The sequence below is a fragment of the Pseudorca crassidens genome, chromosome 17, assembly GCF_039906515.1.
Source record: "Pseudorca crassidens isolate mPseCra1 chromosome 17, mPseCra1.hap1, whole genome shotgun sequence".
In the NCBI taxonomy this organism is placed as follows: Eukaryota; Metazoa; Chordata; class Mammalia; order Artiodactyla; family Delphinidae; genus Pseudorca; species Pseudorca crassidens.
The window spans coordinates 47,097,623-47,125,043 of NC_090312.1; the positions used below are offsets into that span (position 1 = coordinate 47,097,623).

General features: G+C 34.5%; 1 protein-coding gene across 1 annotated transcript; it reads left to right on the forward strand.

Annotated features, from left to right (window-relative positions):
- The first annotated feature begins 5,358 nt into the window (after positions 1-5,358).
- Positions 5,359-27,045, forward strand: CALB1 (calbindin 1). Its single transcript, XM_067711810.1, has 11 exons — positions 5,359-5,652; positions 6,148-6,224; positions 10,049-10,123; positions 18,344-18,427; positions 18,541-18,597; positions 21,779-21,856; positions 24,339-24,394; positions 24,484-24,523; positions 24,653-24,706; positions 25,613-25,684; positions 26,028-27,045. Exons 1-11 carry the CDS (start codon positions 5,574-5,576, stop codon positions 26,139-26,141), a joined length of 786 nt encoding a protein of 261 aa, XP_067567911.1. The 5' UTR covers positions 5,359-5,573; the 3' UTR covers positions 26,142-27,045.
- The last annotated feature ends 376 nt before the right edge of the window (positions 27,046-27,421 follow it).

Here is a 27,421-nt window from a genome sequence, read left to right on the forward strand (position 1 = left end):
GTATCCCTTCTCACAGCCTGCCATTCAACTTCTACATTCTTTCCTGCTAAACTGCAACCCCCATGAGGACAGAGACTCTCTTTCTCACCATTATAGCCTCCTGAATGCTGTGGTCAGTAAATATTTTTGAGCAAGTGAATGGGTGTTCTTGTGGGGGAATTATGCCACCTATATCCAGTAGTGCCCATTTTGTAGAAGAGCTCAAATTGATAGATATTCCTTTAAACTGCACTAAATTCACCTCTGGCACCTTCTGATAAATTCTGCCGCATCTTGCATATGTAAGCTTTGCAAATATTTGCAGGCAGCAACTTCTCCAAGCCACACTTCACCATTCCAACATTTGCCACATGTCATTGTTTCCAAGACTTTACTGTCCTCTGTGTGAGCAACATTTGGTCATTTCTTTTTCTAAAACTTGTGACACTCAGAATGAAATATAATTCCTTCCAATTTTTTTTTTTTTTTTTTTTTTGCGATACGCGGGCCTCTCACTGTTGTGGCCTCTCCCGTTGCGGAGCACAGGCTCCGGACATGCAGGCTCAGTGGCCATGGCTCACAGGCCCAGCCGCTCCGCGGCATGTGGGATCTTCCCGGACCGGGGCATGAACCCGTGTCCCCTGCATCGGCAAGCGGACTCTCAACCACTGCGCCACCAGGGAAGCCCCAATTCCTTCCAATTTTTGCCTAGCCAGCCCAGAATTCTCTGTGACTAAAACTATGCAAGTTTTTCAATCTTTGGGAAAATAATATCAGATGACAAGATGAGGCTGATGAGGTATCTTGCAGAGAACCCAAGTAGATAAAACAATGAACTCCTCCCAGAAAGCTTAATTCATCTATTAAGGACACTTCTAGGGAATTCCCTGACTGTCCAGTGGTTAGGACTCCGAGCTTGCATTGCAGGGGGCACGGGTTCCATCCCTGGTCGGGAACTAAGATCCCGCATGCTGCGACATGGCCAAAAAAAGGACACCTCTATGAGGAGCTATGATGCTAAGAGATAGTGATTTATTATATTCCACAAGCGATTGAACCCTTAGTGAAAGATTTCTGGGAGTGTTCTTTTCTGAATAGACATTAAGTAAGCATTCATTAAACCTGGGAGGTTCAGTCTTCCAATTTGCGTAGTGAATTGGAACCACAGTAGCCTTAATGTGAATGGAGATATGGGTAACTCAGTACCATGAAATGGGAAATGCATTTTAATTACCCCAGGGATATTTTTTTTTTTTGCAAACGAATTGCTTCTATTTTTATGACAATATTGGATCATGAACCCATTCACCTTAATGTTGAGTAATGAGGCCTATAAAGCAGGTCATAAAAATGCTTTGTTTGCAATGCTGTTTTTAGAAACTCCAATCTTATGGAAAAATCACTCTCATTATTAAAAGCTTGTGTAGTTCTTCAAGAATCCTAGAAATGAAGGATTCCCATGAACTTAAGAAGACCCTTCTCACCTTAATTAAGGAATCAAAGGATTTGAAGACAATAGTAAGAATTATTTCTAAATTTTCTTCAAATCTATATAAAACATACACTTCTTTGCTGCTAGCATAAAGTAGAATTTAATCTAGAAATGGCTGAAAATATTCTGAAAAGAGACATTGTAGGTACAATTAGGTAACAGTCTGAGACAATAGACCAATAATAGTTTCAAGGAAAAATATTCTCTGTTGACTGATATTTCTGCTATTATATATATATATATAATGAAAATCTCACCTTAGAAAATCAAAAGGTAACTTTTAAGAATAGTGAATGCAAATTAAGAGAAGACTAATAACATATTTTTACTCATTAGATTAGCACAAAATTTAAAGGCAATAACATTCATAGCTAATGAGGATGTCATCCTCACACTTTGCATGAGTTGCTACAAATTGGAGAAAATAGTCTGGAAATGTGTATTAAAATTTAAAGTATGCACAATTCTGAACTAGCAATACTACTTTTGGGGACTCTGTCCTACTATAATTAAAAATACACGTATTGGGAATTCCCTGGCTGTCCAATGGTTAGGACTAGGCGCTTTCACTGCAGTGATCCGGGTTCAATATCTGGTCGCCTGGTTGGGAAACTAAGATCCCTCAAGCCAAGGGCCAAAAAACAAACAAACAAACAAAAAACAACAAGAACAAAACACACTTGTATCTAAGATAAATGGATAAAGGTGTATGTTGCACTGTTGCAACATTGTCTGTCAGTAAAAAGAAGAAAAAATAAAAAAAATTTAAAAAGCTAGAAATAACCTGAATGTCTATAATTACAGTTAATCAATAAAAATATTATTTGACTATAAAAATTATGAATTAGATGTTGATGTTAATATTGGAGGGATGCCTTTGATTTAATAATAAAAAGTTACAGAGTAATATAAAGAATATAGTCTCTTTTCTGTGAAAATTAAAAAAAAACATATTTGTGTGTTTGTAAAAGCATGGAGATTTTAATATTGATTGCTCAGGGTAGTGGCAGTACTAAGAGATGATTTAAAAGGGGGCTTTAGATCTCCATAATCTACATTAGTTCCCTCAAAAGCCATTCTACATAAAAAGAAGTAAAAAGAGTGTGCTTGCTATTTGCACACAGCTCCAAGAAAATCACCTATTCCTTTCCCACCCTAAGCAAATCACCACACGTAAAAAATGTCACGTGGAAATTCTGAAGTCTTCTTAACTTCAGCAAAGTAAATTGGAAAGGAGCTGGCTTTTTCATATATATCTTTAAAATTTTTTTTCAAGCTGTCATGTAATATATTTTTTAACATCTTTATTGGAGTATAATTGCTTTACAATGTTGTATTAGTTTCTGCTGTATAACAAAGTGAATTAGCTATATGTATACATATATCCCCATATCTCCTCCCTCTTGCATCTCCCTCTCACTGTCATGTAATATTTTTGAAACTTAAAACAATACTCTAAAAAAAGTTATGGTGGGGCTTCCCTGGTGGCGCAGTGGTTGAGAGTCCACCTGCCAATGCAGGGGACATGGGTTCGTGCCCTGGTCTGGGAAGATCCCACATGCCGCGGAGCGGCTGGGCCCGTGAGCCATGGCCGCTGAGCCTACGCGTCTGGAGCTTGTGCTCCTCAACGGGAGAGGCCACTACAGTGAGAGGCCCATGTACCACAAAAAAAAAACAAACCAAAACAAACAAACAAAAAAAAACTATTTAGGAATAGTTGGAACTATTTAGGAATTTATACCACTGTGTGTTGGGTGGGAGGAGGGTGTCGGGGGTGTTCAGGAAGAAAATTAGTTGTAATTACTAAAAGTAATAGAAGTTTTAGTTGTCTTTTCATTGGTTTGTTCAATTCATGTTCCTTCATTTTTTTCCCAGCAATTTTCCTTCTCTCCGAACTGTACCCAAAGTCTAGACATTGTTAGCTGTTAGGACTAGAAAGGGTCAGAGTGCTTCCTCAGATTATTCTGTAGTCAATTCTTTCTCACCCTGTCTTTGAAGTGATAGCATTTGCTTCCAAGTTCACATACTATATTTTTTCAAACAAAGTTCCTGCTGCTAATATAGTGGCAAACTAGATTTAGGATTAGTCTTCCAGAATTCATGAGCTTGCACAAGCTATTGGTCTTTCATTCCCATGACCATTTCTCCTTGTAACCAAAAGTGCCCACTATGGAACTAAGTTTTCTCGTGCTTGTTATCTAAGAAAAGTTAGATAATTTAAACTTCAACTCTCACACATGCAGAAAAATTAGGAGGTTTATACATACATAGTAGTTTGTGCATACCTCCATCATATCTATTATGTCATGTGTATGCGTGTGACTATATCCCCATAAATCTAAACTTCAATAAGGCAGGCACCATGTTTTTTATCTCATTATTTTCCAGTGTCTAGCAGAGTGCTTGACATAATAAGTACTAATAAATGTTTATTGGATAAATAAAAGTATAAACAAATGAATATTTAATGAACGCCTATTTAGTCCAAGAATACAGTTATTTACCTTTTGTGTAAAATATTAGTAGTAGTATTGTTCTGAGGCTGCATAACAGCCTCAGAAGCTAAATGTGAGAATCATATAAAGTAACTAAAGTGAAAATAATTTGTGTACAGCAAAGTACTATGGAAGTGAGAACTCCATTGAGAAGATTATTGAAATAGGCCACAGATCCACTACTAGGTAGACTTACAGTCTCAGAAACATAGAATTGAGGGTTCTCATTCTCAATTACACATGTTAAAAAATAGAGCTTGGTGAATTCACTTTAAATCTATATTGGCTGTATTTGAATTTTCTCTTGTTCCTTAATTTTGCTTTTGTACCATTCTAATCAGACACTTAAGATACATCTTCAGTGGACCTTGAGGTTTCAAAATATTCAAAACCAAATATTTTAGAAGTATTTAAGTAAATAAATTATCTAAATATATTATTTATTGTATTAAAATACATAAAGTTTTCAGTTAGTTTTTTTCCCCCCAACTCTGATGGTAACTTCCAGTTTCTGAAAAATTTTTTAACAGGACTTGCTTGGCATAGCAAAAAGAAAAGATATGTGTGTTCCAGCCACTGAGCAGGGCCTTGGCTGAGTCATTAACTCACCTAGGTGTGAACTTGGACCAGATCCTTGGTTTCTCTTTTTTTAGTTTGCTCATTCTTTCTAAACCCAAAGGAGATAAACCATAATATCCCTAAAGATTACTTCCTTCTCCTAACATTTTATGATTTTATAGTTTAATTCTGTCACTTTCCAATTACAATTCTGCTTCAGGTTGAAAAAAAAAAAACATAATCCTGCTTTCTCATGTTGGCAAGTCTTGTTTATATAAACCATCTTAAGAAACATTCATGTGATGGTCCTCACAAGCACAAAATAGAGTAGTTATTGATATCAATATATTCCTTGTATACATTAATTAAATTAATCTAATATTTGCCAAACTTTCACCTGACTTTGTTCAAACAAATACTAATACATCTTGGAGAAATCATGCACATACACACACACAATATAAGTATCATTTATGTGGTTCTACCCATCATTAGCTTTCCTCCTCCATCTGAAAATCAAAACCTCTTCATGTACGTTGTTTTACTATAGTATTCAGGAGTAAGATACCTTTTGGACATAAGAATGTGGAGGGAAATTAGTCTGTTTTCAGCATCCAGTCTCTGAGCTAAGGATTTCCCACCACCCGCTGCTTTCTACACTTCAAAACTACTGCTCCAACTAGATTTCCTGGGAGGAGAGGAGAAAACTGGAAGGGAGGGGAAGAAGGTTGGTGCGAGCAAGAGGCGGGGTTGAGGAATGGGAGGCAAGAGGAGGCGTGGCCCGGCTCGACTGTCAAGATAAATACTGAGAACTGGGTGCCGGTTGTGGAGAGAGAACTCCGGAGGAACGCCAGAGCTTAACAGCACCGAGGACAGCGCCTGGCAGCGCCTGCGCTCTGCCCTTCTTCCTCCAGCAGCCCAGGATTTCTTCTTTACACACACACACACACACACACACACACACACACACACACACACTGAGGTTCTCACCCCACTTTCGCCCTGACATACTCACGCATATTCCACGCAGACACACACTCCGCTATACAATGGCAGAATCCCACCTGCAATCATCCGTGATCACAGCCTCACAGTTTTTCGAGATCTGGCTTCATTTCGACGCTGACGGTGATTATCTTCTCTCTTTTGAAGAACCTTGTGCATGCCTTTTCCCTCCCTTTCCCCTTCCTTGAGGCTCCTGATCTGATTATCCCTCATTTCTTTTCTTCACTTCTTCCCGCACCTCCCTAATCTTATCTCTCCATTTGGCGGCCAACCATTAACTTTAAAGTTTATGTATTGTTTCTATGTTATCCCAAAACCGTAAACTTTTATTCTCCAAGAATGGTACTCATAAAAAGGGGGCTGGGGGGATTTAGGGACCCTGCCCCCCAAAGTTTCTACGGCTACATTCAGCATCCCAACCAACCTCCTTTGCCCTTAGTGGGTCTAAATGTTGACACGCCGGGAGGGGAGCACTGCTGCGCCTGTATCCTTTGCGGGTTAATGAATATCGAGGCAAGAGAGAACCTCTCCAGTGGCCAAATAGCTGTTGTGGAAATTGAATGGGGAAGAAACTCAGAATGAGATGTCTGACACCTGGGTGCCTCTTTGTCTTTACAGGAAGTGGTTACCTGGAAGGAAAAGAGCTTCAGAACTTGATTCAGGAGCTCCAGCAAGCGCGGAAGAAGGCTGGATTGGTAGGTTGAAGTTTGCAAAGGAGTAAAAGGACCTTCGCCCTTAAATAAATAGATATTCTAGCATTCTCATAAACAGCCAGCGAAATCAAACGGTTTCCAGGAATGTAAACATTTATTTACTGAGAAGGGGAGAAAGGGCGCCTTTCCAAATTGTGGAGGGAGAGGGAGAGGGGGAAGGGGAAGGGGGAGAGGGGGAGAGAAAGGAGAGAGAGAGAGAGAGAGAGAGAGAGAGAAATTCCTTAAAGGGAAAAAACCTTACAATATGAAATCAGAGCTTTTAGAATATAAATTCTATACTTGTACTTTCTTTAATAGTGCTTAAAAGGAAAGTGTGGGTGAGATCTTTTAGCAGATCACCACCTCTTTGATTGAGTTCAGTTAGGTAATCTTTAACTTCTCTTTAACAGCCTGTAAGGGGGTAGAAATACATTTCTTCCCCTTGGTGGTCAGGAAACAGATCTGCAGATTATGGATCTCTTATTCTATTGCCAATTATTATTCTTGTAATGTTGATGTGGTTGGAGTGATGAGAAAATGTCTTGTCTTGACCTTCCTCTCTGGGAGAAAGTTGTACAACTTTGCAACATAGCAATGAGCAAGGAATTTAGCAAAAAGGGGATTCATTTCTGTTGAGAAGGAGAAAACCAAAAGTTAGAGATGTAAAAAGTAATTTTAAGACCTTCACATATTTTAAACAAGCAAAGTGATACTCTAATGAGAAGCAATTAGTGGTGTTTTGAAAATAAGCTATATTTGTAATTTAAGCCATTAGTTAATTAAACAAATGACAATTTTTACTAATTATGAATGACTTCCTTTAGGTATAAATTAACCTGTTAAGAAGAGATATTGTCAGCATAAAAATAAAATATGCCCAGCTTTAAAACACAGATGAGATGATTACATAGAGGGAAATAGGTTAAGAATCTTACTAATCTATTGAGGTTTATGTAAGACTGCATTTCAGAAGGCAATGCTGGATTTGGGCTAGAGAGATGTTACCAATCTTTCGTCTTTTTGACTATCAGAGATTTTACATTATAGACTATACATATATATATATCTTTAGAGGAAAATATAGCTGTGTGTGAATCCTTTAGCAGATCACCACGTCTAGAATTGAGTTATATATATAATAGTACACATATATTATATATATCTGTACATACAATTTACTAATAATTCCCTTTTTGTTCTATCTAAATTGAAAATTGTGTGATACACATCTCTGTACAACATATTCAAAAGAATCCCAGAGAACACTAAAATATATTATGAAGCATTAAAAAACTATCAATTGCTAAAATCCAATGATTTAAATCAAATTGATTTAAAACCAGATAACACTCTGGGAATTGTTTTACCCAGATTTAATATTACATAAATTTGAAAGTATAATAGGATGAGATCAAATAAAATTGAAAATGTTTTATATACTTTCTCCATTCCCTTCCCCCACCTTATACATTACCATGTAAATAAATTCATGCAATACTATCATTATAGCTCTATGTATCTTTGACTAATAAAACATTTTCTTCCACATTTAAAAATATAAATATTTAAAAATCTGGTTGGAAAATATTACCTGACATAAAATTTTTCATTAAAACCTTGAAAGATGCTTCCAGCAGCTAAATGATTATATTTTAATTGTTCTGGAAGTAATTTTAATATTTATTTTCATTTAGAAATTCAGATATTTAGAAACTCTATACATGTTTTCAGATACTTCTTTTCCTCTTCCCATTTTAATATTTATACTTTTTGCAAACAGTGACTTCATGTTAGAGTTTTAAAGATTTTAGATCTTAATTATTTTTTTCTACTGCCAAGGTTCCAATTTTAGAATATTGGAAACTGTAATTATTAGATTATTATACCAAATTTGAGCACAGGTACAGGATTATATCAAGTTGCTTAATACCTTGATTATTGAATATTTTGTGAATTATGTAATATAGGCTTTGAATAGTTAAAATCTAAATCAAGATATGGATTGAGAGATTCATGTAGTAGACAAATATTTCACTACCGACCCCATTGTACTAAATCTACTTTTATATTTTTTCTTCTCTTTTTTTTAGAACTTAAAGGTTGACCTTATAAACCCAGTTTCTTTGCATTTCTAGCAATAGGATAACAGAGTTTACTGTATTAATGGAAACATTGTTTGGCTTATCATATTAATAATGTGAAATTTCAAAAATTTCAATAATATTAACTATAGGTGAATATAACATTAATGAAATATAACAACCCAGTCTACTTTCAGAGCTACCATTTTTCACTAAACATAGTTTTTAAGTTTGCATTTCTTTTTTATAAAGCTTTAATTTGTTATTATTATTATCATTATCATTATGTTTACACTGTTTAAAACATAAATTTGGACTAGAGGTATACACTGTTTTAAGTTTACTTTACACTTTTTTGTTACTTTAAGGTATGTGTAAAGAACATAACTGATAGTCACACTATTGCCACTTTCACTTTCTTACAATTGTTGCTGTAATAAAATAAATAAACTTTAATAAATACAAGTTGAAATTAATCCATATTGGAAGAGATTTTTAAGTCTATATTAAATTGCTTAATTACTATTTGTTACCTCAGTTCTACTAAAGATATTTACTTTTAACCAAAGCAGGATTTTGTAACACTAGTAATAATAATATTCAGCCTCAATATAGCCATCAAATTATATCCCTAGAGCAAATGTGTGTGATAGATAATATCACTATCTTGTTAGTTATGATAAAAACTGAGACCTTAATTTACTTTTCCAAGGACACAGAATAGGACACTCATAAAGGCTGACCTATTTTACATAGGCTTCAGTTAATGCAAGAGGGCTATTTTAAATGGGCTATGTTGAAGACCCAAGGGTATAAATCCAACTTCCTGAATACTAGTTCTATGTTCAGGTTACTAGTTTACAGTTCAGAGCTCTCTAATCTGGCAATATGTGAAGAGATTATGTAAGCAATAGAATACATTGAAAAAAATAAGTCAAATGAGATGAAAGCATTCACTTTGTCACTCTTAAACATGTCTTATGTACATAACTAAATGGGAGAGAGGACATCATCTTGGAAAAAAAAAATGGAAACAAGGAAACACTGGAAAACTGCTCCCTAAATTACCCTTGGAGTCAAAGATCTTAAGCTTATACAGTCAGTGACCAAAATAAGGTCATCTGTATTGTCTGTCTCTAATGAAATTGCAAATTGGTCAAGTTATTTTTTTTAATCTGACACATATTTTTCTGATTTTTAATTTGTAAGCAAAGAATGTTTCTAACTACTTCCATGCTGGAAACATTCTTTGCTTACAAATGAGTTGCTCTTGAACATTCACATTATTTGCTTGTCTGAAAACACATATTTTTAACTTCCATGGATAAAACATGTTATAATAAATAAAATGTTATAGGGCAATTAGTGCAGCAATATAAAATAAACTTTCCTGAAGCAAGCAATGTTAAAGTACTTTCACAGTGATCATTATATTTAAATTCACTAAATGTTATGAACTGAATGATTCTGACTACATTCTCAAAGGATAACATATTCTGAAAACTAATAATAGAAGATAAATCATAGTGATTGATTCAGACATAATAATGTCATTTGAAACCAGTAAAAACTGTATATCACTTGTATCTTAATTTTCATGAAAATAGTTAATCAGTATGCATAATTCTGAATGGTTCTAATTCCAGTTTTTCTTTACAACAAGTTATTACACCATCACAAGCATACTGTTTGTTTGGTTTTTTTAAAAAAAAAAAAAACTTCTTACCTGCTTTTTTATAATTTTAGGAGTTATCACCTGAGATGAAAACTTTTGTGGATCAGTATGGGCAAAAAGATGATGGAAAAATAGGAATTGTAGAGGTAAGGAACTTATGCATTGTTCTCATATAGTTTTAATAAATGAGATTTTTGGAGTTGTATTCAACTCAAACATGATATGGCAAGACCTGTTCCAAGAGGTTTATTTTACTTAAGTAACATATTATCTTTTGTTCAGAAATATAAAATCAAAAACTGCTCAGAAATTAAAGAAACCTAAGAATTTGCATAATCCAAAACTGAAATTTAATACGTTATGAAACTAAGACCTGGAGAAGTGAAATGATTTGCCTTTGACTATGTTAACTGTTTGCTGGCACTGGTGCAGTTAGAGGCTCAAGTCCCTAACTTCTGGATGAGTACCCATCCCATTACATTACCCAGATTCAGTTCAATAAAACACCAACCAAGTACATGGTTCGTTGGTATTTCTTATTGTTTAACAGTGTAGACTTTTCTGTTAGAATATAAAATAAAGTATTTGCAGTCCCTAAATGATATCATGGCAAAAAGCTGCATGCTGGTTTCTGAAATTCCATTTTAGATTAGCAGCTGGCCTTATAAAAACATAAGAACTTAGCTAAAGTCAGTGAATATTTTATGATGTGTTATAGGTACAGATTTCTTTTGAGTCTTTAAGAGTTAAAACTCTCGGTGTCAAATCTTATCTTTTGACAATGACTTTTCCCATTGAGGACAACTTTTTTTTTGTCTATGAATCAAGGAGGCAAAACTTTGACTATACATTAATTCTTCAGCATTCTCAGATTTGTGAAACAGCTGTTGCTTCCCTTACTTCTACTTTTATAAAATCTAGTGTCTCAGCTACTTTCTTTAACTCTGCAACCCATTAGAGAAGTTGAGTGAACAACTTTGTCCAGAAAAATTAATAAGGTCATATTTTAAAATATACCAAATACAGGCATAATTATGTTATTTATATAATGTTCTTAATGTATTAGATTGTGAAGTATTCTGGCTGTCAACAACATTTAGTCATAATTTACCTTTGATTCAGAGAACTAACCTGGTTTTCAAATAATTGATCTTATAGGACACCTGTGATGTCAATGTGAAATACACTTATTTTTAAACAGCTACCACAAATAGAGTTAAGGAAGAACATACTATTATTATCTTTGTAATTAAAATATTTCCCTGGAGTATACACTTTCCCCTTTGCCCATGTGTAACTCATTACTATATAAATAGATAAATTAATAGTAATGGGACTTATAGACTGACATAGAGGCCAACTAATCAAGATATGAATCATCAAGGATAAGAAAATAACTTTGAAATGAACATAAATGAGATGACATAAATCTAATTATTCAAAACAAGTGGAAATTCTAAAATCAGTGAAATTATAGATGTGGCTATTTCAGAGTTTGGCATACTTTATAATTCTAGCAGAGGAAAGACTGTCATCTTGTATTTAAAGTATTTCACCTTTAAGAACTCCAGTGGGCTCAGCTATTTATTTTAATTTCTTCAGTGATACTGGGTTGTAACAGTAGCACAAAAAGCATGTATCTGATTCACATGGATTCTACATTTTTAAAAGGATGAGAAGGATGAATCTGTTTTGAATCTATATTTTACTGTGTATGATATGGTATAATCATTTATGAAGCATTATTTGAGGTCTAATTTGGATGGGAGACTAGGAGTCACTAGCAGATACATTTTCCTAGAGGTTTGATACAAGAAATTTCCCCAGAAGTTTGAGAAAAGAAACTGTTATAGGAAAGAAAAGATTTCTGTATGAGGAAAGATAGAGAGAAATAGGTAACAGAAGTGGATGAAGAAGTTAATGAAGACTGAAATGAAGACTTGAGGAACTTGTTATAGCAATAACAGTAAGAAAGAGAATTTTCATTTATTTGTATACATTACACAATTTATAGAGTGTTTTCAAATATGTGATCTCACTTGATCCTCATTATAACAAAATAAAATAAATACAAATATAAAATGAGCATCTAATTTATAGTTGAGGAAACCTGTGACTTCAATAGAATTTCAGCCATTTTCCTTTAAATTACTCAGTCTTTTTTTAAAATTAATAATCCATACATTTTCTGCGTTAAAAGAAAATATTTGCAAGCTTCAGTTCATTGATTACTTATGGCAAGGCTTAAATTTAGTCTGGTTGAACAGGGATGTACAAAGTATAGAGAAGTTATTTGACCAAACCGCTTGAAACATAATTTGGGAAGAACTTTCAGATCAGTGGAAGCTGAAAGAGATTAAAGGGAGAGAAGTGAGACACATAAGAATTAATTAGAAAGTTTAAGTATTCCAGGACAGGGAACTTTTTGTCATATAGGACCTGTGGGAAAAACTAGCCAAAATTTCTCATTTTAAGGATAAAGAAACTGAAGCCCAGAAAGGTTGAATGATGTGTCCAAGATCCCACTGGCAGGGAGTGACAGAACATTTATACAGGCCTATGTCTGACTCTGATTCCAGAATTCTTTTCATTAATCTGAGTTATCAGCCAAGACACAGAAGGAAGTGGGGAGGGTGAGTACTTGGAGAAGTGAGAATGAGAGAATGGGAGAACAGGGAAGAGATTGCTGCTGTAGTTCATATGCATGTTGATTGTGTACTTAGCCTGGTTAAGCAGGAGGGACAAGAAAAAGGAGAGGTTCTGAAAAAATCATTGTAAAAAAGGAATTGAAAGCTACAGATTACATGTACAAAATGGAGAAAGGGAGAGTGGGGAATGCCTGAATTTGTAATGTGCTCTCTAGTGTCACCAGAAAGTTGTATTAAATAAACTTCATCCTTTCTGTTTTCCAACTTATATATCACTTGCTAAGAAATACTATATATAACAAGAAATACAAATACACAAATCTCAGCCAGCTATGAAGGAATGTAAAAACCGAGGTTTTCCAAAATATATAATAGTCTACTTACTCCCATCAACTCCCATCAAGTACACCATCACTTCAGTGTTCAAAGGAAAAAGGGGTTAGATTTGCTTGTTTTGCCCACTTAGCAGGTGTACACATGGGCTCATCAAAATCTAATCAAAGTAAACCAAATGGTATTTAAGTGGCAGTCTACTTTCCTGGTGGAAACAGGCCAAATTGACTTGGCTGTAATTGAAATGTGTCGTTCAAAAGATTAGAAAATATAGTGGTTAATTTGCAAACTTCTGGTCTAATGAAGTTGACTGATACTTTCCAACAATATGCTTTTTCTACCTAGATATGTAAAAATATGTAAAAAGAAGGGTAATGTACAGATATGCTTTCTTGTGAACTTTTCAATTTTATGTCTACAAAGAGATTTTAAAATTCACACAAATACAGTTCGGTAATAAAGAGATTGTTGATACAAACTCAAAATAGGAGCACTGAAATTCTGAGATAATTTAACAAATACCGTGACAGTCAAAATGTTCTAAATTTATTCAGACTAATAGCTCTATTGCAGAGAAGACTGATTAAAATAGTTAAAGAGAGAGACTGAATGATTTAACAGATAATAGAAATTTCTTCTCTGGTGCTCACATTAAGTATAGATATTTCCTTTAGCGGGATGTCAAATCTGCAAACTTTTCACCTGATCCCTTGGGAACTATGTGGGAAACTACCAACCTCTCCAGTCTATTGTGTCTCTTTGTCCAGGTCAGTGCATCCACTGGAAAAATAGATCTACAAGCTATTTTAATCCTAAAACTATAATAACCCTCCCAGGGAAGCAGACACTTCTCTAGACTTTCCTTCTTTTCAGCCATAGTGGGATTTGAGCACGTGAGTTTAACCATAGTAAATGTAATTTTTTTATAGCAGACTACTTTTCTACCTCAGAATTTGGGGAAATGACTGACAATAAAGTCTGATTTAAAAGTTCATTCTGGATAGATTTTTAAAAACAGTTTATTAAGAAAACTTTTTGACTGACGATTTTAATGGAGGGTGATGGTAAAAGGACAAGGTCTCAAAATCCAAAAAGTTAGACTGTCTGATTTCAAAATAAGCTATGTGATAGCAGGCCGTTTATCTTCTCTGAGTCTCTGTTTCCTTGGCTGTGAACAGGGGTGACATATGAGTATCAACATCAAATGTGATAATACATGTCAAACAAATAGATAAACTCTGGCACACTGTAAAAACTCAATAAATGTATTTGCTATTATTATTAAAAATAAAAATATTTCATTGGAAAATCTATACCATTTTTCTGAATGTCAATCTTTTTCCCATTTTTATAACTTGTCAAATTCAAATTATTAAATTCTACCAGTCTTTAATTTGTACAAAAAGATTATTTGCCTTTCAAATTTCCAGGTTTCCTGGACTCACTTCTCATTGGCTAGAAAAATATTTCTTTGGTTCCCAAACCAAAAAAGTGAATGTTTTACTAATATGTGCTGAAGGAAGCTAACATGCACCAAGATTGTCTTCAAAAGTTATGCCTCATGTGTGCTTTAAAAGATATAGCTCAGTCACTTATATTTCTAGTAAAGTTACTTCATGTGTACTCTCCCAGCACCTAGCATGTTGCTTTGAAACTGTCTGAAAAAAACTTTTTTTGAACTTATCTGCCTTCCTGTAAAGTTCTTACTATCGGTGACTACGAATCTCCAGCATCCAGCACAGTGCCTAGTAGGTTCTGAATCATAGCCACATGAGCCATAGCAAGGGATTTCAACCTACTCCAAAACACAGGCAAGGGCTCGATTTTATGCCTAGGAATAGAAGACAGATGGTAAAGATCCCTGTCATGGGACAGGTTGAGTTCCTTGGGGAGCATATCTGAGTTGAAGAAAAGCAATGAGGAAGTTTATTAGGAAGTGCTCTTGGGATTAATACCTGTGGAAGGTAAATGAAAAGAACAGGGCTGGGCAGAGGGAGACTTTGGGCTGTGATATAGTCTCAACTTCAGTTGACCGTACAATGAGCTCTGAACTGGGATGAGCCTTCAGAGATGTCCCAAGTTTTCATGAGAGGGCTAGGTTTTATATCCCCATATGCATCAGTCATAGAATTCAGCTTCCTTGGGGAACATAGCTCTCTTCAGCCCAGGTAATCTCCCAAAGAGACCTGGCAGTTGAGACCATAGCAACACTCCTAGCACCTAAAGAGAGCTCTGGATGTCATATCACAGTGACCACCCCAACCCCTATCCACAACTCAGTAATAAGTTATTTGAATTATCTCCAAAGGAGCTTTATTTCCATTTATTGGAAGCCTATGCTGACCCTAGTCAATTGCCTTCATTCGTTGGTTGAGTAAAATATTTACTGAAATTTTTGCAGGTGCCAGGCAAAGAAACAGTAATTAAGACACAGACCCTTTCCTCAATATGTATATAGAGTGATAGGGAAGACAGGCAAGTAGAAATTTTTGCTTCCCCACTCTCAGTGACAAGCAACAAGCGACAAGCTTCATAAATGAAGCTTTGAGAGATTCTCCTGTGGCAGCCACAGTTATCTGCCTGCCACTTATTCCCTTGCTTTTCTCCACTCTCTTCTCCAACCCATAATAAAGTTTTGAGAGTTTATAAAAAAGCAGGTAGGTAGCCCAAGAGCTAAGAAATCACCAATAATCTTGGAACAGGTAGTACTGGATACTACTATGGACAACAGTGACTTAGCAAAACAGAGACAAAAGCAGCCCTACTTAACAGCTTCTATAAAAGACCTCAGGTACTTTGTCAATATGGTCTTAGAGTCAACAGCTGGAAAGTTACTGCACCAGCTCTGAAACTTGAATATTAATTCATATGCATTGTGAAACACACCTTGAAAAAGATGATTTGGGGAATTCCCTAGCCATCCAGTAGTTAGGATTAGGCACTTTCACTGACAAGGACCCAGATTCAATCCCTGGTCTGGGAACTAAGATCCCACAAACCACATGGTGTGGCCAAAAAAAACCCCACCAAAAAGCAAAAACAAAACAGAAAACACACAAACGATGATTTCTTAATGTTCACTAATAGCCACATCCTATCCACACATATTCACTGCTTCTTTCTTAGTGACTAGTTGTCTTATTACAATGTTTTATGTGTTTAAAACTCATTTCTAATGTCTGTAAAATAGGACAGCACTGTATTCAGTTTAACATTAACAGTTCAATTAAATTAAAAGGTTGACTATTTTGCATGTAGATATAATATGTATTTTCTTATAATTAAACCAACTAGAACCAAAACGGCATGGGCAAAGAGATATGTATTTATACTACATGAAGAGCAATTTTACCATCTCTATATTTGACATTCTAGAGACCTCTGAACTTTATGAAAGTTATATGAAGTTTAATTTTTGAAACAAAGATGGTTAAAATTTCCCTAATTTTACATGTGGTCATTGCTTACTAGCTCATTCTTTTATTTTTTCTGTTTTTATATATTTGGTGGATTTTGGTAAATAGAATTTTTTAAGAAAAATTATTATTTTTGTTCAAAACAACACATAATAATTAGGAAAATCCAAGCAATGTAGAAAATTGCAATGAAGATGGAAAAAAATGCTCACTACAAATCATATTAAGTAGGTATTTTTAATGAAGTAAAATTATCAACCAATTCCAAACATTTATGTCAGGCACCTAACATTGAGCACCACACTGAGTATTCAGAGGATGCAGACAAAGAATAGACTTTGCCCTCCTGAAATGGATAGTCTATGGGGAGGTCCACCAAAAACTTACAAAGTGGTATCTGACAAGTTACATACCAATAAATAGAGAGTTGGCATTGGCTATTTCCTGTTTCCTAAATAAATGCTTGCATTAATGCACAACCAAACTAGTGACCTTTGTCTCAAAATAAATAAGAAAATGTTTTCTGAGTCATACTAAACATCCTAATAAGATGTCTGGCCCTGTCTCTTAGTTTCATCCCATTATTAGTGCCTATAAACTGAATGATTCTAAATTGAGATATTATTTCAAAGATCTAAAAACAAGATAAGTTAAAGGACATATTATACAGGCATAAAGAAGCTGAGATTACTTGCCTATAAGGTAGAATGATACATTTTATATTAAGTTTTATATTTTTTAATGGACCTAAAAGGACAACATTTTTTTGAAGTGTGAGAGTATTTCCTATAATTTGGTAGAACTTTCGGCATTTATGCTGAACTTAAGGTTAATCTAGACTGCAGATTCTTGGTCTAAAATCCAGAGATGAGGGTTCATGCCCGTGCTTCAGGGGATTCATCAGCTTCTGGAAATTAGATGAAATATAGTGTTGTAGGTTCATTCTTTAACGGTGAAAATGTAGTGATTCTAACAGATTCTCAAAGTCATTTTGAACCCAATACGTTTAAGAGACACTGGTTTCTATTTCAACTCCTTATTTTAGTGACGAGGGTGCTAAGTTCCAGAAATGGCCGAGGGAGTTGCTGGGGACCACAGCTAATTAGCAGCTGAGCCAGGAATAGAACCCATACCTTCAGTGAGGCCATCAATCCAGCTCCCTTCCTCCCTGCACACAATAGATAGATTATATTCATCTTAAAATGGGATCTGGAGTCCTTCTTTCTGAAAAAAAAAAAAATGAGCATTGAAGTTACGAAATGAGATCTAAGGAGAAATGTAATAGGGTCACTAAATGGAGATCATCGAATAGAATTCAAGACCTGGACTCAAGCAGCAGACGTTCTTTTAGCAGAAACCAAAAATTTGAGAACTGATATTCACTATTACTGGTCAATTTCCACTGTTCTTTGTGAATTGTCTTTTCCATCTCTCTTTCCACTGTCTTACAATTGTCTTGAATTTCCTTTCCTTTGCATCTCTTAATAAGCTTTCTCCTCAGACTTGGGAATGCATTTTTTCCTTCTATCCTTTCCACTGCATTCATATTTCTCATAGTTTCTTTTATTCTACATGAAATGTATGTCTCCATGTGTGCCATTCTGTGTTCCCTGAGAGGAACAAGACCAGATCTGTGGCACAGAAAAGATGAAGGGGTCAAGCCACCAGGATGAGCCTGCTTCTATGTCTAGCAGATGAGAATTGGTCAAATAATCCCTATCTGAGCTTCCTATGCATGCTTGCTGTGGTCATCTCCCAGACCAGAGAACCAGTCACTCAAGGACACCCAAGCACTGGAAAACACAATGGCACTTTGTAGGGGCAAAGTATCAGAAAGGGAAAATCGATTATAATGTTTTTCCTTTCCTAGTTTTCTAGGTAATAAAACTATGTTAAGAAAACCTAAGAGCAGGAAATGTGAGAGACTTGCTTTCAAGCTCCTTACAACAACTTTTTAAATCTTTTCTAGTTGGCTCATGTATTACCCACAGAAGAGAACTTCCTGCTGCTCTTCCGATGCCAGCAGCTGAAGTCCTGTGAGGAATTCATGAAGGTATAAGAAAGCTCTGTCACTGAATGATGTTTTCAGAAAGCTACTTAAAATAGGAAAATGGCTGCCTTTTTTTTTTAATATATTTGGTTTTCCTTATCCAAAATAATTTACAGACATGGAGAAAATATGATACTGATCACAGTGGCTTCATAGAAACTGAGGAGCTTAAGGTAAGCAAGTAAAAACATGTAAGTTTTTTCCTGTCAAATATAATTATGAACTTTGTAGCTTTTTAAAAAGCCTCCCACAAAAGAAACTAATGTTGAGCAATGGCGCATTTTCACCCACTCTTCCAATTGTTAATAAAGAACCAGATCAAAAAAGAGACTTCAAGTACTTCTTGAAATTCTGTTCAGCAATGTAAAATTAGCATTCTCTGTGGTACATACAAATTGTTATATGAGGTAGCTGATAGATAGATAATGATATACTAAGCCAAATAAGTTGGTTATTTTCATTAAAATTTGGCATTTTATTTTATAAATGAAACAGCTATATAAATAGATTTCTCTTTCAAGATAAACAATTATTGGACACCTACTGTATGCCAGGTGCTTTACACACATTTAATCTTCACGTGAGTTCTTTGAGATTAGTATTACCCCAGTGAGGAAAAAGTTAAGAGAAGTTAAGTGATGTACTGAAGGCTACACAGAAATAAGACATAGAACTGTGATCTTTAAACTCGTCCGTTTCCAAGACCCCTAGCTTACTGCCTCTCAGTAACAGCAATAAAAACAAAGTCCTAATATAATCAAACTTCCGAAAAACTGCAACTTTGAAACTGAATTTATCAATTCATATCTCACAGATGTATATAAGAGCTGGTGGGGGAGGAAGAAGATATGAAGGAAAAGGCAAAGAGGTCTGAAATCAAGTCTTACCTCTGGACAAATCTCTATATCATTCTGCCTGATTTATTTCATCTTTTATGTGGGGGTAATAATACCTTCCTTTCAGATTTATTGTGAAGATCAAGTAAGATGTTGCACATGGAAGATTTTGTGAAATACAGGCACAGTATAAATTATATTATTCATGAACTCAATAATTTACTAGCCTTCAGAAATATAGAAGCATCTTTCTCTCATTTCTTTAAATTGACCTCAATACTTCTCAGTCTGGAAGACCATTTTCTCTATCTTCATGGTATAGAGTGACTAAAAGGGAAGCAAATTAATAATTACTGAGCACCTACTATGTGGCAGGCATAGTACTAGATGCCTAAAATATATTTTAACATTTAATGCTCACAGAAAAGTTACAAGGGAGGTATTATAATTCCCATTATACAAACAGAGAAACTGAAATTCAGAGAGATTAGATAATTTTTAAAGAGTACACAGCTGCCTGGGAAAAGAACCTGGTTTTGGACACAGAATATCTGATAATGATAATAATGTTTTCTTTTTTCCCCACAAGGCCAAACATTTTCAAGCTTCAGTCATCAAGAGCTACCTCTTCTGCTATTATGTAGGGAAACATGAATATCAAACACAGTTTCCTGGTCATAGTTTAACATGGTTTGAGTTACATATATTTGTACCACTGCAAAATTGCTAAAACATATTTAACTAAAAACACTTACAGGGACTTCCCTGGCCCTCCAGTGGTTAAGACTTCACGCTTCCACTGCAGGGGACATGGGTTCAATCCCTGATAGGGGAACTAAGATCCCACATGCCTCGTGGCACAGCCGAAAAACTAATATTTTTAAATTTCTTTAAAAATTTTTAAGAAAGGGAAATAATAGTAATAACATCTTAAAAAATAAAAACACTTAGAAATGTAAACATTTTTCATGTGAAATCACCAAAAACAATGTCTTTCACAAATTTGCAACTCAGCAACCCACAAGGTTACCCACAAGGTGACAGTTAAACTATTGTGTTTTTATTCTATTGGACCAAAAAAAAATCTTCCAAAAATCATTTCAAGTTCATAATGAAACTTTAGCTCATTTCCAATACTGGCCTTCTTTATTCTAAATTTTATTCTCAGAAGAGATTCTAAATAGAAGTACTCCTCTCTGGGGAATTTTGAAGATAAGTTGGCATTCTTTTTTAATGGATCTTTCAAGAAAGCTAATTTTAAGATCCGTAATAGAGTAAAACATTGCTTGCTCTCAGACACGACTTTGAATCTCAGCATCCTGAGGTTTCTCCCAGGCTATTTTTGTGACCACCATTTTAGTCTCTGATGAGGATTTTTAACCCAATTAGTCTCTGACAAAAGCCTCATATGGTTCAAAAGTAAAATTCACCCCCCAACAGATAACTTTGAATTTTCCATGCTTTACTTTGAATTTGAAGTGGAATGTTTGAAGTGAAATTAAATTTATCAAACCAAGAAAAAGGTCTCCTTCCTTGAAAATAATGAAGTTAAATCAGCCCAGCAGAGCTAGAAAATCTGGGAGGGAGATAACTGAAAAACTGAAGAAACCCAACCCTTCAATAATGTTTGGACATAATATCTGCTCAGTTTTCCATAATTGCATTAATTCATTTTCTGAACAAATAAAGAAGTTGCAAATGAACAGCACTAGACAAAATGAAAGACTTTTTATATTAAGTACTTACACTGTCATTTATATGGCAAGTTTTTGTAAAGCTTTAATTTATTTCTCTGGTAAAAAAAATTAAATTCACTCCTAAACTTCAACTGTCAAATTAATAATCATCTTTTTTCATCCTTCCCACATTAATCTCTACTTTGATGTGATTCATATATCCTTCAAAGATTAGGTAACATCTGCAGCCAACTGTTTTAGTTTGAACAGTCAGCTGAAACATTCTAACCAAGGTGATTTGTACCGCATCAAGCCTAAAAGCCCTCTGGTGAAATGTACTTCATATTGGCTATAAACTGATGTGGAAATACAGCTTGTGAGGGCAGAAAATGCACTTGAAATTAAGGGTAGGTCTCCACCTTCTTTACTGATTGTTCACATATCTTACAAAGGTTTAAGGGGGTCCCTTGTGTTTCTTGTTTCTTGGAGAAGAGTTACATGAGTATTTGTGAAGATAGCATTAGGTAGAAATGCATCCATTGGGCTGGCTGGTTTTACAAGTCTTTACTCTGATTCCTACATGGTGTACAATCCAGATACTTCTTTAATTGAAATCATAAAAGCATAGCATAGCATAGCAGACTGTGACAAATCAGTTTTCAGTCAAAGAGGACTGCTGGAACGCCAAGAGTACCTCCCTTCTAAGCTCCTCCCGTTACCCGGTTCTACCCTCAAAAAGAGACTTCCTTTGTATTCCTGGGGTGTTCCATTTCAAGGCAGGATGAAATGAAAGCAGATTGTTTGTTACTGATGAAATTTATCTGACTTTTTTGTCTTAACAGAACTTTCTAAAGGACCTGCTGGAAAAAGCAAACAAGACTGTTGATGATAAAAAACTAGCTGAGTATACAGACCTAATGGTAAGACTGATCTTGAAAAGACTACAGCCAAGAGCCTATGAAATATTACTGTGTTCTGGCTAATTCCCAAGTCTACACAGGATGAAATAAACAAGCCATGGTGTGGGCATCACATGCACATAGGTATCATTTCACTTCAAAAGTGAAATACCTAGGGATGCTTGTACCTTGTAAGGCTGAATGCTACAAGTGTATTGTAAGGCTGGCTTTAAGGCTCAGCATATGAGCATTTCCTTTCTTGTGGAGGTAGGTAATTTTCATCTATCAAAATATCACTTGTTTTTCTTACAAGCCAGTATAATTATATCACATATATATGTAAGTTACATTATAGATATATAAATTATATCACCAAAAACTCATTTATTATAGAGATTCTGAATCCATTTTTATCATGTCTTAGGAAATCATTGATTTTGTTAGAGTTTAAAGAAAACTTCTGGCTACCTTATTCATTGAGTGACTAAAAATGGATATTTCTTCCTTCTTTCTTTTGATTCTTGTTATTTTGGAATATTGTCTTGGTGCTTTGGGTGAGGAAGTCCAAATACACCCTGAGCTTGATGCTATGGTAAATAGTATAACCAAAAACTATTTTAGAATATTGATAATAGAGTGAAGAAAACTGCTTTACACATAAGCACTTAATGTTTGAAGAATGAATGAATAAATTTATAAAATTCCAGATAAAATAATACAATGTCCATGAAGTTAATTAACTTCCAAGTGGGTAAAATTTGTTCATTTTGATTCACAGCATTAGGACTATGAGGAAAAAGCCTTTGCCAAACTGATTAAGCCATGGCCCAATATTTTGGCAACATTATTTTAATTGTTTAATTCTTGAAATTCAGACAGTTTTAAATTATCCAGATCAGTACATATATTTATACACACTTTAAGTACTATAAATGTACAGTGAATTCTTACCTCATTGATATAAATAACTTGTAAAACATAAGTGCCTATTATAACAATTATGTTATTTTAGACCAATAAAGGAGTTCGAATTTTTTCCTGAGAAATAATTTTATAAAGAGTTTGATCATATTTGATGTAACTGAAGTTTACTTTCAGCCTGTCAGCCTACTTTTATGTGGGGGAAAAAAACCCATTAGAACTTTACTATTGCCCTATTCATTATACAGTGATATTTATTATAAAGTGGGACTAATCTTTAGTTTCAAAGCAATCAAAAAGTTTTCACTGTAAGGAAGTGTCCTCTTTAATTCCTCATTACATTGCCACTTACCACAGCACTAACATACACGTGTTACAATGGGCAGATCTACACTCTGAATAACTTTTGGGAAATGGACAATAACATACATTTATCAATTTTCTGTTTTGCGCCAGTCTTAAAGGATGTCTACTTAAAGACTCCTTTCCAAGTAGAAATTTGAAGCAGCCTTTTTAAAACCACTCAGATGGGAGTTTTCCCCCTGTTGAATTGGCCTGGCCTATCTGGTTAAATGTCATAAACAAGCTCAAATCCAGGAAGCAGATTAATCAAGAACTAATTAAAATTTAAATATATTTGTAGGGAAATATTTCCCTGTGGACACTAAACTGTGTGATCTGGTGTCCAGTATCTTGGCAGACACTGTGACAATTTAGAACTTTTATAGTCAATGGACTATAAAATGTTGCATTAGTAACAGATCCTGAAAAAATCTACCTCCTACAAAGGATTGTTAGAACATCTCAGACCACAGAATGCCCTTCTTTTTTTCCCTAAAGAGACCTCATCAAACCTATATCCCTGATGATCACACTCCTTTCTTTAAAAACAAAAATAATGCCACTTTCTCACATACTTTATATATTTTGTTTTATATGTAGTCCTTCTGTATAAAATATTAGAACAGTAGTTGCAACTTTCTAAAATGTGAATGCTTCCCAAATATGGGTATGAATGTGTTTATACCTGGCTGTGTCTTGGTATATGATGTGTATGTAAGTGCAATGGGGAAGTAAGGAGCTTTATTGAGTACCTAGTACCCAAGGCAAAATAAAACAATTCAAACTTACTCAAAAATTTGTTCTCTGAGGATTTATTCATATTATCTGCTTATTCTGATTGTACTCTTTGATGCTCTAAAAGAGAGAAACAAATTAAATATTAATTTTCATACTATTATTTGGAAAGTTTCAGGATGTGCTATGTACTGCCAAACACCATCTATCCCACATCTTGATACATATAAACACATATTTGCAAGAAAAATAAATGATTATGTTCCAGAAGCCTAGCCTAAGATCACTATTACTCTGACTATTCTATATTGTTCTGGTAAATTTTGGCAATTGGCACAGGTCATAGAATAGAAATTTTGCACTGAAAGTTTAATAGATGCTAGTTTCTAGAATTCTGTTGTCTATATAGGTAATTGATAACTCAAACTGCTTTATTTTGAATTTCCTTCTCCTTAATGCAATAAATAATTCTTCAATGGCTACAGTAATGCATTCTGTCTTTCAGCTGAAATTGTTTGATTCAAATAATGATGGGAAGCTGGAATTAACTGAGATGGCCAGGTGAGTTTAGGAACTATGCAAATATTATTATAAAAAGCTGATCCTTGTCAAAAATCTAATGTATTAATATAATGTTTTTCTCTCAAAAGGTTACTGCCAGTGCAGGAGAATTTTCTTCTTAAATTTCAGGTATTTCTCTTTTTCTCTACCATAAATAATATTTTTCTCAAAAGGTTAGAATGTGGGATATTTGCCAAGGGAAACATGATGGAATATAATAGTTGCATTTTAATCTTTGCTCTCTTCTCTATCATTTAGGGAGTCAAAATGTGTGGGAAAGAATTCAATAAAGCTTTTGAGTTATATGATCAGGTAAAAAATTTTTCTTATCTATAATTTAATTCTTTAGAAAAATTTGGAAAATGCTCAGGAAGGGTTAACCTCAAACTCAAGGTTATATTAAAAGAAACATGAGCTATTAAAATTACTCAGCCAATTTATTCTTGTCATGGGAAATGAGTTATGTTATATCCCGAATTAGACAAATTTGATTCAAATCCCATGCAACAATTTATCTCCTGTGAGGCTTTGAATAAGATACCAAACTCCTCTGATCCTCAGTTTCCTCATTTGTAACCAAGAGATAATAATACTCACTTTGCAGGGTAGAATGAGGATTAAGCCAATGAAAATATCCAGCAGAATCCTCCCATTAAGTGTATGGTAAGATCATGTGTGTGAGGAAAGGTTGTGTATGATGTCACTAGTTAACATGTTTTGTTTCTTCTAATTTCTCTACTCCTGGACCAAATCAGTCCTCTGCAGGCTCTAGTACAGCCTTTCCACTGCCTGATGTGACATCAAGCCAGTAATATAGGTTCCCCAAGCCTATGTCCTCACTCATATGAAAATATTTGAAATTTGAAATATTTAATGAAAATTTTTAATGAAAATATTTAATGAAAAATTTAATGAAAATATTAATTACTTCAACAGAAGGTGGTGATATTGTTAACATAAAGTGAAATATTAAATGTGAAATCACTTTGAAAATTTCAAAGCATTTTACAAATATAAGATGCTGAATGAGAGGGAATTCATATCTATTTTGGAACTTGGGAACAGTTAAAAATTTGAGTGCCTGACCTAAGAGGTTAGAATATCTGCCAAGTTTGCAGTAGGAAGATTTTCTGAGGATTTCAATTATTTCCAATTTACTACATTCTCCATTATTATGGATGAGTTTGCTTATATACTGTTTTATTACTCCTCCCTTAGGATGGCAATGGATACATAGATGAAAATGAACTGGATGCTTTACTGAAGGACCTATGTGAGAAAAATAAACAGGTAATCTAGTTACCTTGCCACACTTCTTAAGCAGACTTGATGGATCCATCTAGAAGCAACCTCACATCCATTTTGGAGAATCTACTTTAAAAATTTATAGAGGAGCAGAAGTAGATTTCAGTTCTTAACCTGATTTGGTACTAGCCTGAATCAGTGTTTAACTGTGATAAACAGATTTCAAAAACAACCTTGTGATTTATCCACATTTGTACAAGAATTTAATCCAGCTCTTTTCTTGATGGATTGATGTAACAAGCAGTTTCATCTCACATTTTATCACTTGACAGTGGTTAATTCACTTCCATGTTTAACTGGATTATAATACATTCTATGTTCTATATAGGATCTGGATATTAACAATATTCCAATGTACAAGAAAAGCATAATGGCTTTATCGGATGGAGGGAAGCTGTACCGAACGGATCTTGCTCTTATTCTCTCTGCTGGGGACAACTAGAGTTGATGCCCATGACCACTTACTAGCAGTACATTGTATCTAAAAAATAACTGTGCACTATAAGGGAGTAGGCTGTATTTTGTTTTGTATCTGTAAATTTAACTGCATATAGATAATTATCCAGGATGTGTGGCACACTCTTTTCAGTTTGTTTCTATACTCTTTGTAACGTACATTTTTTGTACATTTGAAAAGGAGAATGTCTATGCTTAGGCCAGTCAATACACCCAATTAAAATAAAATAATCTAACATATTCTTGCTTCCATAAATATAGTTGGATAAGGTTTCCCTAAAAACTCCACCAGGATTAATCTCTAAAATCCTAGTCTCTGATATGTAAATGCATTTGTCACTGAATAGAAGAATTATACATAACAAGCCAAGCATTCTTATTTCAGACAATTGTAAATCTGCCCCACAAAGTAGTTCTAAGCTGTGTTTCCAATTAGAAGAAATGTGCTTTTGCATCTAAAATACCAAAATATCAATCGTTAGTTAACTATGGCTCTATGTGGTTAACAGTCTCACTAGGCAAGATTTAGTCAATTAACCAACAACACACCTATTGCTTGAATCCACACCAATCTATTGGTTCAAGTTGATTTGATGACAAGGAAAGGCAGCACCAGACAATGCATAAATCTGTCTTCTTCTACATTTGTATTTCCGAGTCTACTGTCAGAGTATGACCTTAACCCATTTTCTAAACAGTTTTCATGTGTTGCAGACTATAATTATTCTAGTAAACTGCTGTTTTTATGTCACAGTCTATGTACTATCTGATTAAATTATATATATCAGGTATCCTGGTGTTTAGTTTGCATTCTTTCTGGATTTTCTTTTTATGTAGAACTGTTCATTTCCACCAAGGGTAACTGCTGCCTCTGAAATTTTTTTTTTTTTTCTAGCTACAACAACTCTATTTTTACTACATAATTGAATTTTAATTTAAAATTCATAGCACCCTGATTGTTGAATGTTATATCATCAATAATTTTGTGTATTCTGTGAATTTTATATTTCATGTTGAGATCAGCATTCAAAATAGTTCTATTTCTATCTGCGAATAGTTTCAAATGAGTTAAAAAGAACATCTCAGGAGAAATGCTAATGCAATCATTTATCTTATGTAGCAAGGGTGACTCTAAAACATTCTTTTGACCCACATCCAAGTCATAATTTCATATATTTGTAGCTAGAATACACTATACTGGTTATAGTTGACATGTTATGGTTGGCGATTTCTCATTTTTTGATGTGAAGCAGGGAACTATGAGAG